The sequence below is a fragment of the Canis aureus genome, chromosome 32, assembly GCF_053574225.1.
Source record: "Canis aureus isolate CA01 chromosome 32, VMU_Caureus_v.1.0, whole genome shotgun sequence".
NCBI classification, from domain to species: Eukaryota; Metazoa; Chordata; class Mammalia; order Carnivora; family Canidae; genus Canis; species Canis aureus.
Window position 1 is genome coordinate 26,598,109 of NC_135642.1, and position 14,360 is coordinate 26,612,468.

General features: G+C 33.4%; 1 protein-coding gene across 20 annotated transcripts in view; it reads right to left on the bottom strand.

Moving 5' to 3' along the window:
* ZNF280D (zinc finger protein 280D) overlaps positions 1 to 14,360 on the bottom strand; it is a 301,506-nt gene that overhangs the window by 43,370 nt on the left and 243,776 nt on the right. For 16 of the 20 annotated variants that reach the window (XR_013370328.1, XR_013370329.1, XR_013370332.1 and 13 more), the window contains 4 exons: positions 14,169 to 14,309; positions 7,181 to 7,243; positions 793 to 911; positions 606 to 642 (listed from right to left, as the gene is read on the bottom strand). Coding sequence is in view for 15 of the 20 variants with exons in the window: in XM_077881215.1 (XP_077737341.1) it covers positions 606 to 642; positions 793 to 911; positions 7,181 to 7,243; positions 14,169 to 14,309 (360 nt within the window). In the remaining 5 variants the exon portion in view is untranslated. Of the gene's footprint in view, positions 1 to 122; positions 485 to 605; positions 643 to 792; positions 912 to 7,180; positions 7,244 to 14,168; positions 14,310 to 14,360 lie in introns of those variants that run through there. The other 4 variants (XR_013370330.1, XM_077881225.1, XM_077881226.1 and 1 more) reach the window with 3 other exon arrangements.

Here is a 14,360-nt window from a genome sequence, read left to right on the forward strand (position 1 = left end):
AAAATAAGAAAAATAGCACAATGACAGACAACGGATGAGGAAAGACAATCATCTGGCCTAAAAACTTAAGACTTATAAGAAATTAAGAAAGCAGACAAAACAGACAAAAAGACAAACAGCCATATCATTTAGAATGTATTATTCTGAAGGCAAGTACAGCGGAGAAAAACACAAATTATTTTAAGCAAAGTAAGAAATGACCATAGCAACAAAAGTTATTTTTGGAGAGAGCCAACTGCGAAAAAACAAAACAAAACAAAACATATGTTAAGATATGTCAACCTGACACAAAGATAAGGTGGAATAAGAATCTAGTCCCATTTGAAGCTGAAAATTGCTGAATAATGAGAGCTAGTGTCATGAACTTGGCTGCTTAACTGCCTTTGTGTAAGAAAACATCTCAGAACTTTGAACTTAGGAAATTCCAACTTGTCTTGCACCAGGTCACGAGCTCCAAAGAGCAGGAACCTATTTCAACAAGCAGCTTTAAAAAAAAAACAACAAAATACTTTAATATTTTTCATTTCCTTTAATGATACATTTTAAAATGCAACAGTGCTAAAATCCATCAAAGTAAAATGCACTGAATTAAAAATTAAACTTACTCAGAAAGATGTTCAGAAGTTGGGATACAAACAGAAACTGAAATTAGAAGAAAAGTTTTATATTTAAAACAGCACATGAAATATGATGAGTGAGAATAACGATTTAGTAAAGAGCTCATATTGTGGCTGACCCAAAATACTGGAATAAATATCAAAAATCCAAAGTAATACAATTATATATACGTACCTTTCTCTATCACAACTTGACAAGTATGAGTTTCATGTTGACTTAAGTGTGTGGCCATATTATCTAAGCCAGAAACATCAGCTACGAAATCACAATTAAGGCACACTAGAGTTATGCCCCTATAAAAAAAAAAAAAAAAAAAAAGCAAATAATATAAAAGGTTTTTGTTTTTTTTATAAAAATCCATACACAAGTTCAATGATTATTTTTCTATAATTTGCTTTTTGTCATAATTGTCACTCCAAATTTTGTTATAAAGCTTGATATAACTGAAATGATTCTCTAGAAAGCAAAATAGCCATATTCAAATTAAGCTATCATTTATTTACAGAAAGCATTTTTGTTTTATAAACTTTTACCACCCATACTTTAAAAACTATGTAACAAGAAACCTACAATCCAGCGGTGGCCTCAGTAACAACTTGTGTTACTTCAACAAGCCACAATCTACCTGTGCCTCTGTTCATCTGCAAAGCAAGGGTATAAGTATTCATTCACTCAATATGTATTTACTGAGGCTGTGTACATACTGTACTATTATACTGCATTGTGAGTACAATGATAACCAAAAAATATAGTCTGCTCTGACAGAACTTACAATCTAGTGTTTTATTTAGGTGATGAAATAGAAGAGAAATGTTTTAAGGCTTTAAGAAGAGAAACGTTAAGGCTTTACACTTCAGAATTCACAATTATAAAGATAATATTAACCATAATAATCCCAAAGTATGACAGAAGATTTAATAATGTCTATGGTCTGAACAACAGCCAAAATAAAAAGCTATAAATAGGCAGCTATAAGGGAATCTATAGAGAATTCCAAGGTATCTCTTGGAGTTCTTAACCAAACAAAGCAAACACTAAACAACAGTTTTAAAGAAAAGAATATAAAAATAGACAATAGATCATATTCTTAGATCATGTTGTATCTGTCATCAATTGTGTACCATGTGTTAAAGGTTTTCCCATATATTATTTGGTTTAATTCTTACCACAAACATCCAAGGTTGGCATTATTCTCATTTAACAATGAATTAACTAAAGTAGTTAATTCACTACAGAAGTCCAAAGCTTAGTCCCTGGTATATCAGCACAGTAAACTGGTCCATGCACTGGGGCTTGAACTACTGGTTCCTTAACAAAACTTCACTGAGTGCTGTAGTTCCTAAGTGAAATCTGTAATGATTATAAATTTTCAAAAATGTTTGGAAACAATTCCCAAAGCCACTAATACTTTTGTTGAATTCGGAATAGTTTTTATACTCACTGGATCAAACTGTGTAGCATTTGCTACTTGAAGAATTTAAACACTGTTGGCATATAGGATGTAACACTGGCCTTCAGATTCTAATTTAAATTGTGTTTAAACTTTTGACTTATGTTGAAAGGTATTTAAAAATATTAACCCTGCAAAAATATGGAAATATGTCAGAGAACTTAGAAAACCACTATATATTTAATTTATTATTTGCTAGAGTTAAGCACTTGGGATCTTATGGGTCAAGCATCTGAAATGCTGTTTAAAGGAAAATCAAATATATTAAATGTATAAAAGATATTAAGGTGTTTTAGGAATTTGAACTATAAATGGGACTGTTTACAAAATTTAGTCTATTCAACTTAAATGAATTTTATCAAACATTAATTAAAAGTATTCTTGAAAATGATTATTAAAATGTACTAATTTCTAAATGGAATATTTTTAAGTTAAATGTAAAAGCTTAACTTTAATAACTAATTATATAGTCTTCCCTACTAACAAACTGCCCTTGCAGAAATCAAAAGTAGTCTCAATGGTAAGTAGTAGCTAAATTACTATCCCACTAGTCACAGTTACTTGGGGCAGGGATCGAACGCCTAACTCATGACTCCACTAAACAAAAATGCTAAAATCAGGATTTATAATCAAATTTCTTCATCTGGGAAGATGTGGGAGACTGGAACTGGTATGTTCAAGTCACCAATAGAAAAAGCTGATCTGCAGTAAGGAAGGAAATGGAACCCAACTCCTGAGAAAATAATAAAGACAAGATCATTCTGTCTCAGTAGGTCAGACCAGAGAGAAGCCATATTAGTAACTGATGGCTTTCTGGTTGCATCTCCTCCTCTTAGGAGTCTTCAAGATTCTTTAGAATTCTGCTTTTAAGTTATTTTTGCTTAGGTTAAAAAAAATAGATCATGTAATGTTATTACTGTTACTGTCAACTTACTAACAAAGCATAAATAGTTTTGAAGTTCATCATATACTTTAAAAATTTAAGTTTTGCCAATATACAAAATATAAATGAGTAACATACCATAGACTGACTTCTGCCCTGAATCTCTAGTCTAACAGTGTGCTGTGCATTTTACACCTAGATGTCACATAAAACACATCAAAACTGATCCTCAATCAAAACAACAATTATGTACTTTCTCCCCAAATCAACTTCTGATTGGTCTTTCTTATGATGTTTCTTTCTTCTAATAGTAAAGTTCAAACTACAGATATCTGTTTCTTCTTCCTTAAAATAATCAATATGGCAATCATTTTATAATATTCATTGAATACTTATACTGTGCTAGTCTAACAACTTTAGACCTATCATCTTATCTAAATATTGAGCACCTGAATGCCTAACATGGTTGAGCGTCGAGCTCTTGGTCTTGGCTGGGGTCATGATCTCACAGGTTGTGGGATGGAGCCCTGTGTGGGGCCCTGCAATCAAGTCTGCTTGAAAATTTTCTCCGTTTCTCCCCCACTGCACTCTCTCTCTCTCAAATTTTTAATAAATAAATAAATAAATAAATAAATAAATAAATAAATAAATATTTTAATGTCCCAAAAAGGTAGTTGCTATAATTTATCACCTTTTTTATAAAGTTAGATTAGTAAACTACCAAGGAGAAGAGCTGGTAAAGGTCAGGACTAGGTTTGAAACTGAGCACTTTGGTTTCAGAGCCCATATTCTTAAAGATGATGTAATACTTCCTCATCATTTTAATTTAGGTCCTCACTAAATTGTAACTACCACAATAGTCCTAATCTATAGGATTCATGCATCTATAACTCAACTTATTGAACCTTCCTTCAGTATCACTATATAAAATATCAAAGGTTTTCTAATGCTCTCCAAATTAAGTCCAAACTCCTTAACCTTATTTTTAACACTTTCACAACCTGGCTCTGAGCTTAAAACTATTGCTCCAGACATCAATCTTATTAGTATTATCTGAACTTCATGCTCCATCCATTTACTATTAGTCATTCCCTCTGTATGCTTTGTACTTTTTCATTTCTGCACCTTTATTCACACTATTTCTGTTCACTCAAATGCCTCTGTGCATCTTCTATCAGTATAAATAATACTCATTCTTTAAAGCCAAGTATACCTAACACCTATGCAGATCATTCCAAATTACTTCTCTCTCCTTTGGAAAAGAGACCTTATTGCACTTATTAAAGTTCCCCTTGCTTTATATAGTTTTATACACTCACCCCTTATATCTCCCACCCAACAAACTATACATTCCCTGAAGGGTGGTCCAAGACTTATTCATCACTGTCATCTTCACAGGACCTGCTATATTATGTACCTGACAGATGTATCATAAATAAAAAACCAAAGAATTAATATTCCATTCCAACAAGAGTAATCACAAAAATTACCGTTCTATAATTCTAAGTATGCTATGTCCAGTCACAGAAATCGACCAGTTTTCAATTTCAGACCCATTCCAGTTTAAAGAAAAGAAATCTAGATCTTTAAAATCATATAGTTCATTTAAAAAACAAACATATAACTGAGGTTGACAACAGTAGGGTAAAAAGCAAATCAAATTCTCACCTTTTGAAAAAAAACCCTTTTATTCTTATAAAAATTTTCATTAAAGGCAACATCTAATAAAATCTTATCCATTTCCTTGAATTCAGTGAATGTTTTAAAATGTATACTAATATATTTTTAAAACGAAATCAAAATTTTCTCTACCTGTGAGCTACTGATCTCTATGAGCTATATCATCGATGAGACCTATTGTTTTATATAAGTCATTTTCAACATATACGTTAACTTATTCAACAAATATTTACTGAGTGCCTACCATGTGCCAGGCACTACTCAATGCCTGGCAGAGACAAAAACCCCAACTACACATATTCTAGTGAGAGGACACAGAAAGGAAGTACTGGGATGAAGCACAAGGGAGATGATACAATGTAAAATCAAGTGATCAAGGAAAGGCTGACTCACCAGAGTAGCAACCCAAACTAGATAAAGGAATACATACAGAAATCTGGGGAACAAAACTAGTCATAGAGACTAATACACAGAAGTCCTGAAACAGGTGGGCCCCGGTGGCTCAGCGGTTTAGCGCCACCTTCAGCCCAGGGCGGGATCTTGGAGACCCACGATCGAGTCCCACGTCAGGCTCCCTGCGTGAAGCCTGCTTCTCCCTCTGCCTGTGTCTCTGCCTCTCTCTTTCTCTCTCTCTCTCTCTCTCTCTCTCCCCGTCTCTCATGAATAAATAAAATTAAAAAAATAAAAAGAAGTCCTGAAACATAATATCATCCCTTTTTCCAACTTTTCCACTAACTCAAAGCACTAAAACAAGTACTGGCTAACCTTATCTCTCTATAAATATTAGTTTGATACAGCAAAGACACTGATATTTCAAGTAGCAATGGCAACGTGAACAAAATAAAGAACAGAGTCCGAAAATTCAAAAGAATATTTTTAATTGTTTTTAAAATTTATTTATGATAGTCACAGAGAGAGAGAGAGAGGCAGAGACATAGGCAGAGGGAGAAGCAGGCTCCATGCAGGGAGCCCGACGTGGGATTCGATCCCGGGTCTCCAGGATCGCGCCCTGGGCCAAAGGCAGGCGCCAAACCGCTGCGCCACCCAGGGATCCCCAAGAATATTTTTAAAAATGGTTGTTCAGTAGATTCTGAGTTAAGCATGTGGTACAACCAAAGTTAATTATCAGTGTCTTTAGAAATATTCATCAGTTCTTTCTGCACAGTGAGCAAGCTGTACACTTCTCTTTGAGAAAGGAAAAATAAGAATTATGAAGCTACCTAATAATTTCAAGAATTTCAGTGGTTTAAGAAATTTACTTCAAAACTAAAAAAGTGTTAGTCATTTTACTAGGTATCTTAGGTATCTTTTTAATATTCAAATATTGTTGGAGAACTTTATTTTTGTTCTCATCTTATAATATAAATGCATAAAAATAACCTCGTGACACCACTTGTCACCACTTGAAACAAATTTAGTAAGAGATCTAAGTCTAGTCTAAGGATCTATATCTAGTCTAAGGATAAAGAATAGAACTCTCTAACATCCAATAGCAATCATTTAGATTTCCAAATTGGGAATCCCAACATCAGGCTTTTAAAAAATCAGAACAAACCACAATAAGATACCACTTCACACTCACTAAACAAATGGGACGTCTAAGTGGCTCAGTTGGTTAAGCATCTGCCTTCAGCTCAGGTCATGGTCACAGTGTCCTGGGATTGAGCCCCAAGTCAGGGTCCTTGATCAGCTGGGAGCCTGCTTCTCCCTCTCTCTTTGTACCTAACCCCACTCTTGAATATCTCTCTCTCTCAAATAAATAAAATCTTTAAAAAAACCCAGACAGATAATTAGCGTTGGCAAAGATGTGAAGAAGCTGGAACCCTTACACATTACATTGCTTGTGGGAATGTAGTGGAGGTACTTTGTAAAACAGTTCGGAAGGTCTTCAAAGGCTCAACATAGAGTTACCATATAACCCAGAAAGTCTAATCATATATCTATATGATATACATATATGTATATATATACATACACACATACACACATAAAGGAGAAATGAAGACAAGTTCAGACAGAAACTTGTACACAAATGTTTATAGCAACAATATTCATAATGGCTTCAAAGCTAAAATAACCTTAACAGATAAACTACAGTAGATCCATACAATGGAATATTATTCAGCAATTTAAAAAATGAAGTACTGACATGCTACAACATGGATGATTCTTAAAAATATGCTAAATGGAAGAAGCCAGTCACAAAGGATCACATGTTGTATCACTCCATTTATATAAAATGTCCACAACACATAAATCTATACAAACAAAAATTAGATTAGTGGTTACTTAGGGATGAGAGGAGTTGGAAGGATATGGGGATGACCATTAAGGGGTATAGGAGTTTCTTTTGGAGTGATAACAATGTACTAAAATTAACCATGGTAAGCTTGTACAACTGTTTGAATACACTAAAAACTATTAATTGTACTATTTAAAGGCATGAATTACATGGTATATGAACTATATTTCAATAAAGATGTCACATATACAAAATTTAAATTATATTATTTTTCAACAGAAAGAATTTAAAAAGATCAACTAGTTACCTGAGATCTTCTGAATGCTTCTTAAAAATACAAAACCTTTTACTTGGGCGGTTACTATGAAAGCTGGAGAGACAAAATAGATTTTATTAATGTTGTTATATAGTCTTATTAATTTATAGCTTTTATACATAAAGTTTCTAGTTTTGAGTAAAAGAGGATATAAATAATAAAATAATGCTTGCCATCCCTGTTTAATTCAATGTTTTTCTTAAATTCCACTTTATCCTTTTCTTTTCAAATGACACACATTTCTCTAAGCACATTCTTCTAACTCTTCTAAGATCAGTACCTCACCATTACACAGAAAAAAGGAAATAAATTTTTTTAAAGTACATCAAACTAATTTTCTTCATGTGTTAAGGAAGAGTTGAAGACACTTTAAAATTTTTGCAGATAACATTTTTGCTATAACATGAATCATTATCAATAACCACTTTTTAAATCATTTTCCAATTTTTTTATAAAGATTTTATTTGTTCATTAGAGAAAGAGAAAGAGAGGCAGAGACACAGGCAGAGGGAGAACAGGCTCCCTGTGGGGAGCCCGATGTGGGACTTGATCCCAGGACCCTATCCCAGGACCCTGGGATCACTCCCTGAGCTGAAGGCAGATGCCCAACTACAGAGCCACCCCATTTTCCAATTTTAACAAGCTTGTTGGGGAGGGGTATAAAATCCAAATGATCTTTGAAGTAAACAGTACTTCAGCTAAATGCCACTGCACTGTTTACCATTTGTAAAATCAAATATTTAGAGAGTTCTATGCAATTACTAGCAGTCTATAAAAAATGAATTAAAGCAGAATTCTTTAGCTAAAATGATGCTTCTCCTAAACACAATACAGAGGACTACTATCCAAACTTTGTAGCTAAAGATAATAGCTTTCAGATACCCCGTTTAAATCTAGTAAAGAAAATCTAGTAAAGAAAGCTTTCCTATATTAGAAACCCAAAATTAACTTTAGCACAGGATTACTCAAAGTGGAATCGCATAGACTGATAACATCAGCATCACCTAGGATCTTATTTAGAAATGCAAAGGTATGTGCTCCCCCACAAACCTAGCTGAATTAATGTCTGCCAGTAGGCCCTACCAGAATCTGTTTTAACAAGTTTTCCCAGTGATTCTTAGGCAAGCTAAAGACCAAGAAGCAGTAGTCCTCGTTTGCACTGATAGACTCAAAGAAGCCAATGCACCAGGTCAATGGTCACTCTCAGATACAATGTAACCATCACCAGTACAGCATGTATTATGTGGGAGAAGAAATACTGTGACTAGCTATGTATATAATCTCCAGAAAATGTCGTCAGAAGACTTCTAACAGTTATTTCTTCAATTTGGGGATAACTACTATTAAAGAGTTTATAAATGCAAGACAACATCACAAATAATAAATATTTTTTAGAAGAGAAAATCAGGGGTTAGGAAACATTGAAATTATATGCAAAAATTTGTGCACATAACTGTTTCTTCAGAAGAATAAATCCAAGACTTTATCTGATTCCCAAAGAATATGAATCAAACAAAGCTATTTTTTAAATGAGATTTAAAAGTTATTTTTAAAAGCTTTTTTCTTTCTCCTTAGACAATTTTGGTATGATTTATTTGGTTAAGAGGAGAAAAAAATTACATTTTAGGGTATTGATGGCTTCTATTCTGTCTACAACTTGTAACTTATTAAAATGTTGGTAATTTTAAAATTCCAGTTGTCCAAATCCAGTTTTAATTTAGAGTTCCCTGTTAAAAAAAACAAACCCTATAATGCTCTTTTATTTATATTTATTACACAAATTCCATTCTTTTATCATTATCCTTGTATTATAGAAATGGAAAAGTAGATCTATAGCTCATAAACAAGAAAAAAATTATCCTCCTTCTTCCTGTTAGATCTGCATAAAGTTAATAACAATACAAAAATAAATCTAAGAGAGCGAGACAAATAATAAGAGACTCTTAACTATAGGAAACAAACTGAGGGTTGCTGGAGGGGAGGGGATAAGGAGATGGGGTAACTGGGTGACAGACATTAAGAAGGGTACATAATGTAATGAGCACTGGGTATTATATAAGACTGATAAATCATTGACCTCTACCTCTGAAACCAATTATATATTATATGTTAATTAACTGAATTTAAATAAAATTTAAAGAAAAAGAATAGAGTAAAAACATATGTTGAAATTTAGGCTTAAAAATTCACCACCAAAAAAAATAAAAAAAGAAAAAAAGAAAAAGAAAAAAAAAAAAAAAAAGAAAAAAAATAAATAAAAATTCACCACCTAGTTATAAGACTGTATATAATTATCAAAATTCATTAAGCTTTCTCTAAAAATAAGTTAATTTTATTATATATAAATTATACCTCAATAAGACTAGAGGAGAAAAAACTCCCTTTGACCGTATCTTCTTAATAATTTTAATTCAGTATAAAACAACTTTATTTCTGATGAAACACAAAAGGAATGTTAACAGTACTAATGGTATGCCTACTATTGAAGATACTACACTAGAGGTTGAGAATACAAAAAGAAAGAGGGCAGGTTGTCTCTCAAGGTCCCGGCGTGAGTAGGGGGAGGCAAAAAAGTCAAACAGCAGGGGGCACAGAATAAATGCTTTTAAATGAATGAATACATATTCATAAATAATTATAAACATTAATAGTGACACAAAGTTTTGTGGCTGCATGAAGGAAAACTGCAGGTAAATGGAATAGAAACCAGCTAACAATCAGGAGTTCATTTCAGTAAAGAAGGGCACTACACCTTGCTCTAGACAAAGTACAGAGCAAGATACGGAGGGATTTTCAAAACAATAAGCTCTAAAGGAAAAAAATAAAAATAAAATAAGCTCTAAAGGAGCTGAAAAAGTGGTCAGACATTAAATATTGAAAGGTCTTATACTCTCCAGAATATCTGAACTTCATGACTATGAATGTTAGAAGGGCAAAGGATATTTATGCCAAAAAAGACCTGAGCAGACATGCCTACTGCAGTAAGAGAATAAAGGAAAAACTGGAGAGGCAGGGGGAAGGGGATGGACTAGACAGGACATCAGTTATGACGCTACCACAATAATCCAACTGCTTCTAACGACTATTCTTTAATGCCAGTAAATCTATACAAAATATATAATGAACTCAAACATATCATAAAAATTCAGTGTTCTGTCTTATCCATTATCTAGAACAACCTGTTATATCAGTTTTCCTTTTCCTTGGTAAAATTTTAAGTCATCCTTCAAAGCCTAAGTGAAATGTCATTTATAAAGTACCTCCCCTTATATCTTGCTTAAGGAACTCATTCTTCCCTTCTCTGCGCTCTCATAGTCATTTGTTTACCATCTTAAGTTAGGTAAATATACCTCTCCTACTAAATTGTGAAAATTAGAGGCAAGGACTTTATCCACAATACCTAATAATGACAACTTAGAAATAACAGCTACAATTACTTGAATATCTCCTAAGTAAAAATCATTTTATTAAGCACTTTAAGTATGTTTTCTGTAATTATCACAATGACTTTCTTTTTGAGAAAAGGAAACTGGGAGTCAGGTTAAGTAACTTGCCCAAAGTCACACAGGTAATAAATAAATGGTGAAGCTTGGATTCAAATCCAGATTTGTCTGATTCTTCACCACCAGATTGCCATACTTCTTAGCAAATAGTAAACTCTGCTAGAAAAAGAAATATTAAATACTTATGTCCATTAAATTAGTTCTATTACATGTAGAGAAAAAGCCTTCTTATATACATCCTGTTGAGGAATAGTAACAACAATATTATATGGTAATTTGCTTCCATTTTTTTTCAGGTGACTTCTATTAATTACTATCTGAAGTCTATAAGTAAATAAGGTGCAGTAATTTAAACAACCAAACCCAAATAATACTACTTTAAAAAAAAAACCACTTAAAACTTACATGTTGAATGACACTCTTCTTCAAAAGAGACTTATTCCAAAAAGACTACAAATGCATCAAGATTTTTAACATCCTCTTTTGAGATTTTATTTAGAGCCTTTTATAATTACAACAAATAATGCCTTGCTATTTGTAATGTGCTGAGTGACATGGTGAATACAAACAGCCCCTTCTTCTCAAGGAAATAATACAAACACAAACAAATATAATAAAAGGCAAAAAAATAAATGAATGGTACACACTCAAAGTGAGGAATGATCCCTCTGAGTGGTTGTGGTGATCAGATACCCCCAAAAAAGAAGATAAATAGAGAGGAAGAATAGGGACATTCTAGACTTAACAAAGAATAAGGAAACGCCACTGTCAAAAATGAGTTATGTGATAAATTTTATTCTGGGGAACAGTGGTCAATTTATGGGGATGGTGCAGATATGAGACCAGAGGGAAAAAGACCAAATGAGAGTACAGAGGTGGTATAGGATAAGATTAAAGGTACTCAACCTCTGGAGAAAATTAATCTTCTATACATACAGAACTCAAGCCTATAATATGAATCCACGCGGGGCAGAAGTAATGGTGGTCATTCAATGGGAGGATACCTAAGGCAGTGAATGAGGCAAGTGTACCAGTAGATAAAAAGTTAGAGACCTACTAAACCCTAAGAGTGGCAATGGAAGCTTTCAGTTCCATTAAGAGGCTAACAATAAGCAGGAGCTCAGAGCACAGCACAAAGATAATAAAGTGCAGGGTTGGGGCTCACTGGGAATTGGAAAAAGGATATGGAGGAAGGTGGGCTAATCATAAATGTTTTGCAATAGAATGGACTTGGAGGTTCTATAGGACAGGTGGGAAGCCTGTGATAAATGAGAGGGAAGAGTGAAAGATTCTTGGTTTAACAAAACAAAACATTTTCCAATTTGGCCCCTTACAAATTAAGGGCAGAATTAAAGCCCCATTCAGGCAACCATGTATTTGTCACAGAAAGAAGAAACATTTCACACAGCAGTATACTGGGGAAAAGATGCCTGGGGCCTGGCTTAGAGGAATTGGAATACAGGTGTAGACCAGTCCAATAGTTGAGAAGCAGAGTAGCAGAATGCAAAAAGGGGAGTTTCAGAAAACCATAATGCACAGTAGCTGATCAAGAGAACTTCAGGAGCTTACGAAACTTGGGATAGTAAACTATTTCCAGCTGGTGTTCCACATTCACAGAAATGGTGCCCTGAAAGAGTGTTTGGGTAGTTGTGTGAATTCTGGACAGATGATAATGTTTGGCTCATTTTTGTTCTTTTTAGATGCTAGTGAGTCAAAGGTTAAAACATGTATGAAATAATTAGAAATATAGAGTTGGATCTTAGGAAGATTAAGAAATAAAATTGGAGGGACGCCTGGGTGGCTCAGCGGTTAAGCATTTGCCTTCGGCTTAGGGTGTGATCCTGGAGTCTTGGGATTGAGTCCCACATCGGGCTCCCTGCATGGAGCCTGCTTCTCCCTCTGCCTGTGTTCTGCCTCTCTCTCTCTGTGTCTCTCATGAATAAATAAATAAAATCTTTTTAAAAAATAATAAATAAGTAAAGGGTGACTTCCAACTGAATACTTGGCCAGGTTAACTTCTAAGAGACTAAAATAAAATTTCCAGAGTACTAAAAAAAAGTTTAAATAAATATTGTAGATAAAAACGAAGAAGTATTAAAAAAGTAAAAAGTAAATAAAGAGGTATTTTAAAATAAAAAGACAGGACCCAGTCAACAACGTTAAAGACCACAAAGTCAGAGTTGATTGAATCAAATCCAGCTAAGTCTAAAACTGAGCATAAACTTCAGGAGAGTAAGAAGTTCCAGTCTCATGTTGGGATATATGCGAAGTGACCATGACTAAAAAGGTAAAGGATTCTAGAACAAAAACAAAGCAGCAATCAAAACATATGACCCTGAGAGTAAGGATGACTATACAGTTAAACAGGTGCTGCTAGACTGAAAAAGGGATTCAAAGTACTAAAAATTCAAAAGGAGTTAACTCTACAGGGTAATGGCAATTGTAAAGAAATGAACAGTAGGTATGATGAGATTAAAATGGTACTGTGGTATAACAAAGGAGGTTACAATAACTTAAGGGTTGATGTGAAGCATTAGTACTGAAGAAGTCCAGGTACCTGAGGTCAGGCTAATAAAGGGGAAAGAAAGTATGAGAGAAGTGCTAAAGTCATCAAGAAGGTGGGAAATCCTTGAAAAGAGTAGCTGATTAATGACCAAAAAGTAATATAGAGGTCATTTTATGATCTGTAAGAAAATCCCTTTTATACTTCAATTCTAATTTTAAAAAAAAAGGAACAATCTCACTTTGAATGATCAACCTAACTGCTCTACAGGTAAACAATTTTTGACTATTTTTTAAAAAATAAAAATGTATCCTAAGGGATGTCCCTATTAATGAGATACAAATGAAAGAAATGTGGGCTGTGAAGGCTTCCTCTGCATAGAGTAAATATCAGGTATCCAAATAACATAAGCTGAATGAATTAATATAATAAAAAATTCCAACAATGGCCTCATGACTGGGATAGTCTCTCATTCCACTGAATGAATGCAAGGATAGATGGTTTGATGGATAGATGGACAGATAATGGCTTACAGAGAAAAAGAGAAAAAGACCCAATAAAGCTCCTAACATCACTAAAAACCCTGGAGTCTCTCAAAGTAACTGCTTTCAAAGAATAATATTCATGAGATTACATGTATTTGTTTGGTAAATATATTTAAAATATTTGATTTTTTATATTTGAAAATGATCCTTTAAAAATCTAAAGGAAAAAAAAATACCCATAGAGAAACAATTTCCCTAAAAACCTATCCTAATTTCGTTAGTCTAACTATTCTTACAATTTTAGTTCCAATAATTTATGAGTTATGATGCTGGGGAAAATAGTACCAGGTATTATCCTAAAAGTTCCCTGTAACTAGACAATTAGATCCTTAAAGAGAAAAATTGGCTTCTAAAAGGATAACTGTTTCAAAACAAACTTTCTGAACTATAATTTTAATTGGTAATTACAGATGTTTAACTCATCTTACCTCATCATATGATTTACATAGGCTTTGCTACAGCTAGTGTTGTATCTGCAAAAACTACAATGGACATACGTAGGAAAGTGATTTGCAAAATCTTTTATTTCGGAACAACACTCAATGCACTTGTGAACTCCCCGACGATACCTTATGGAGATATAAAGAAAATGATAAAAATATATTTTAAAACAAAAATAA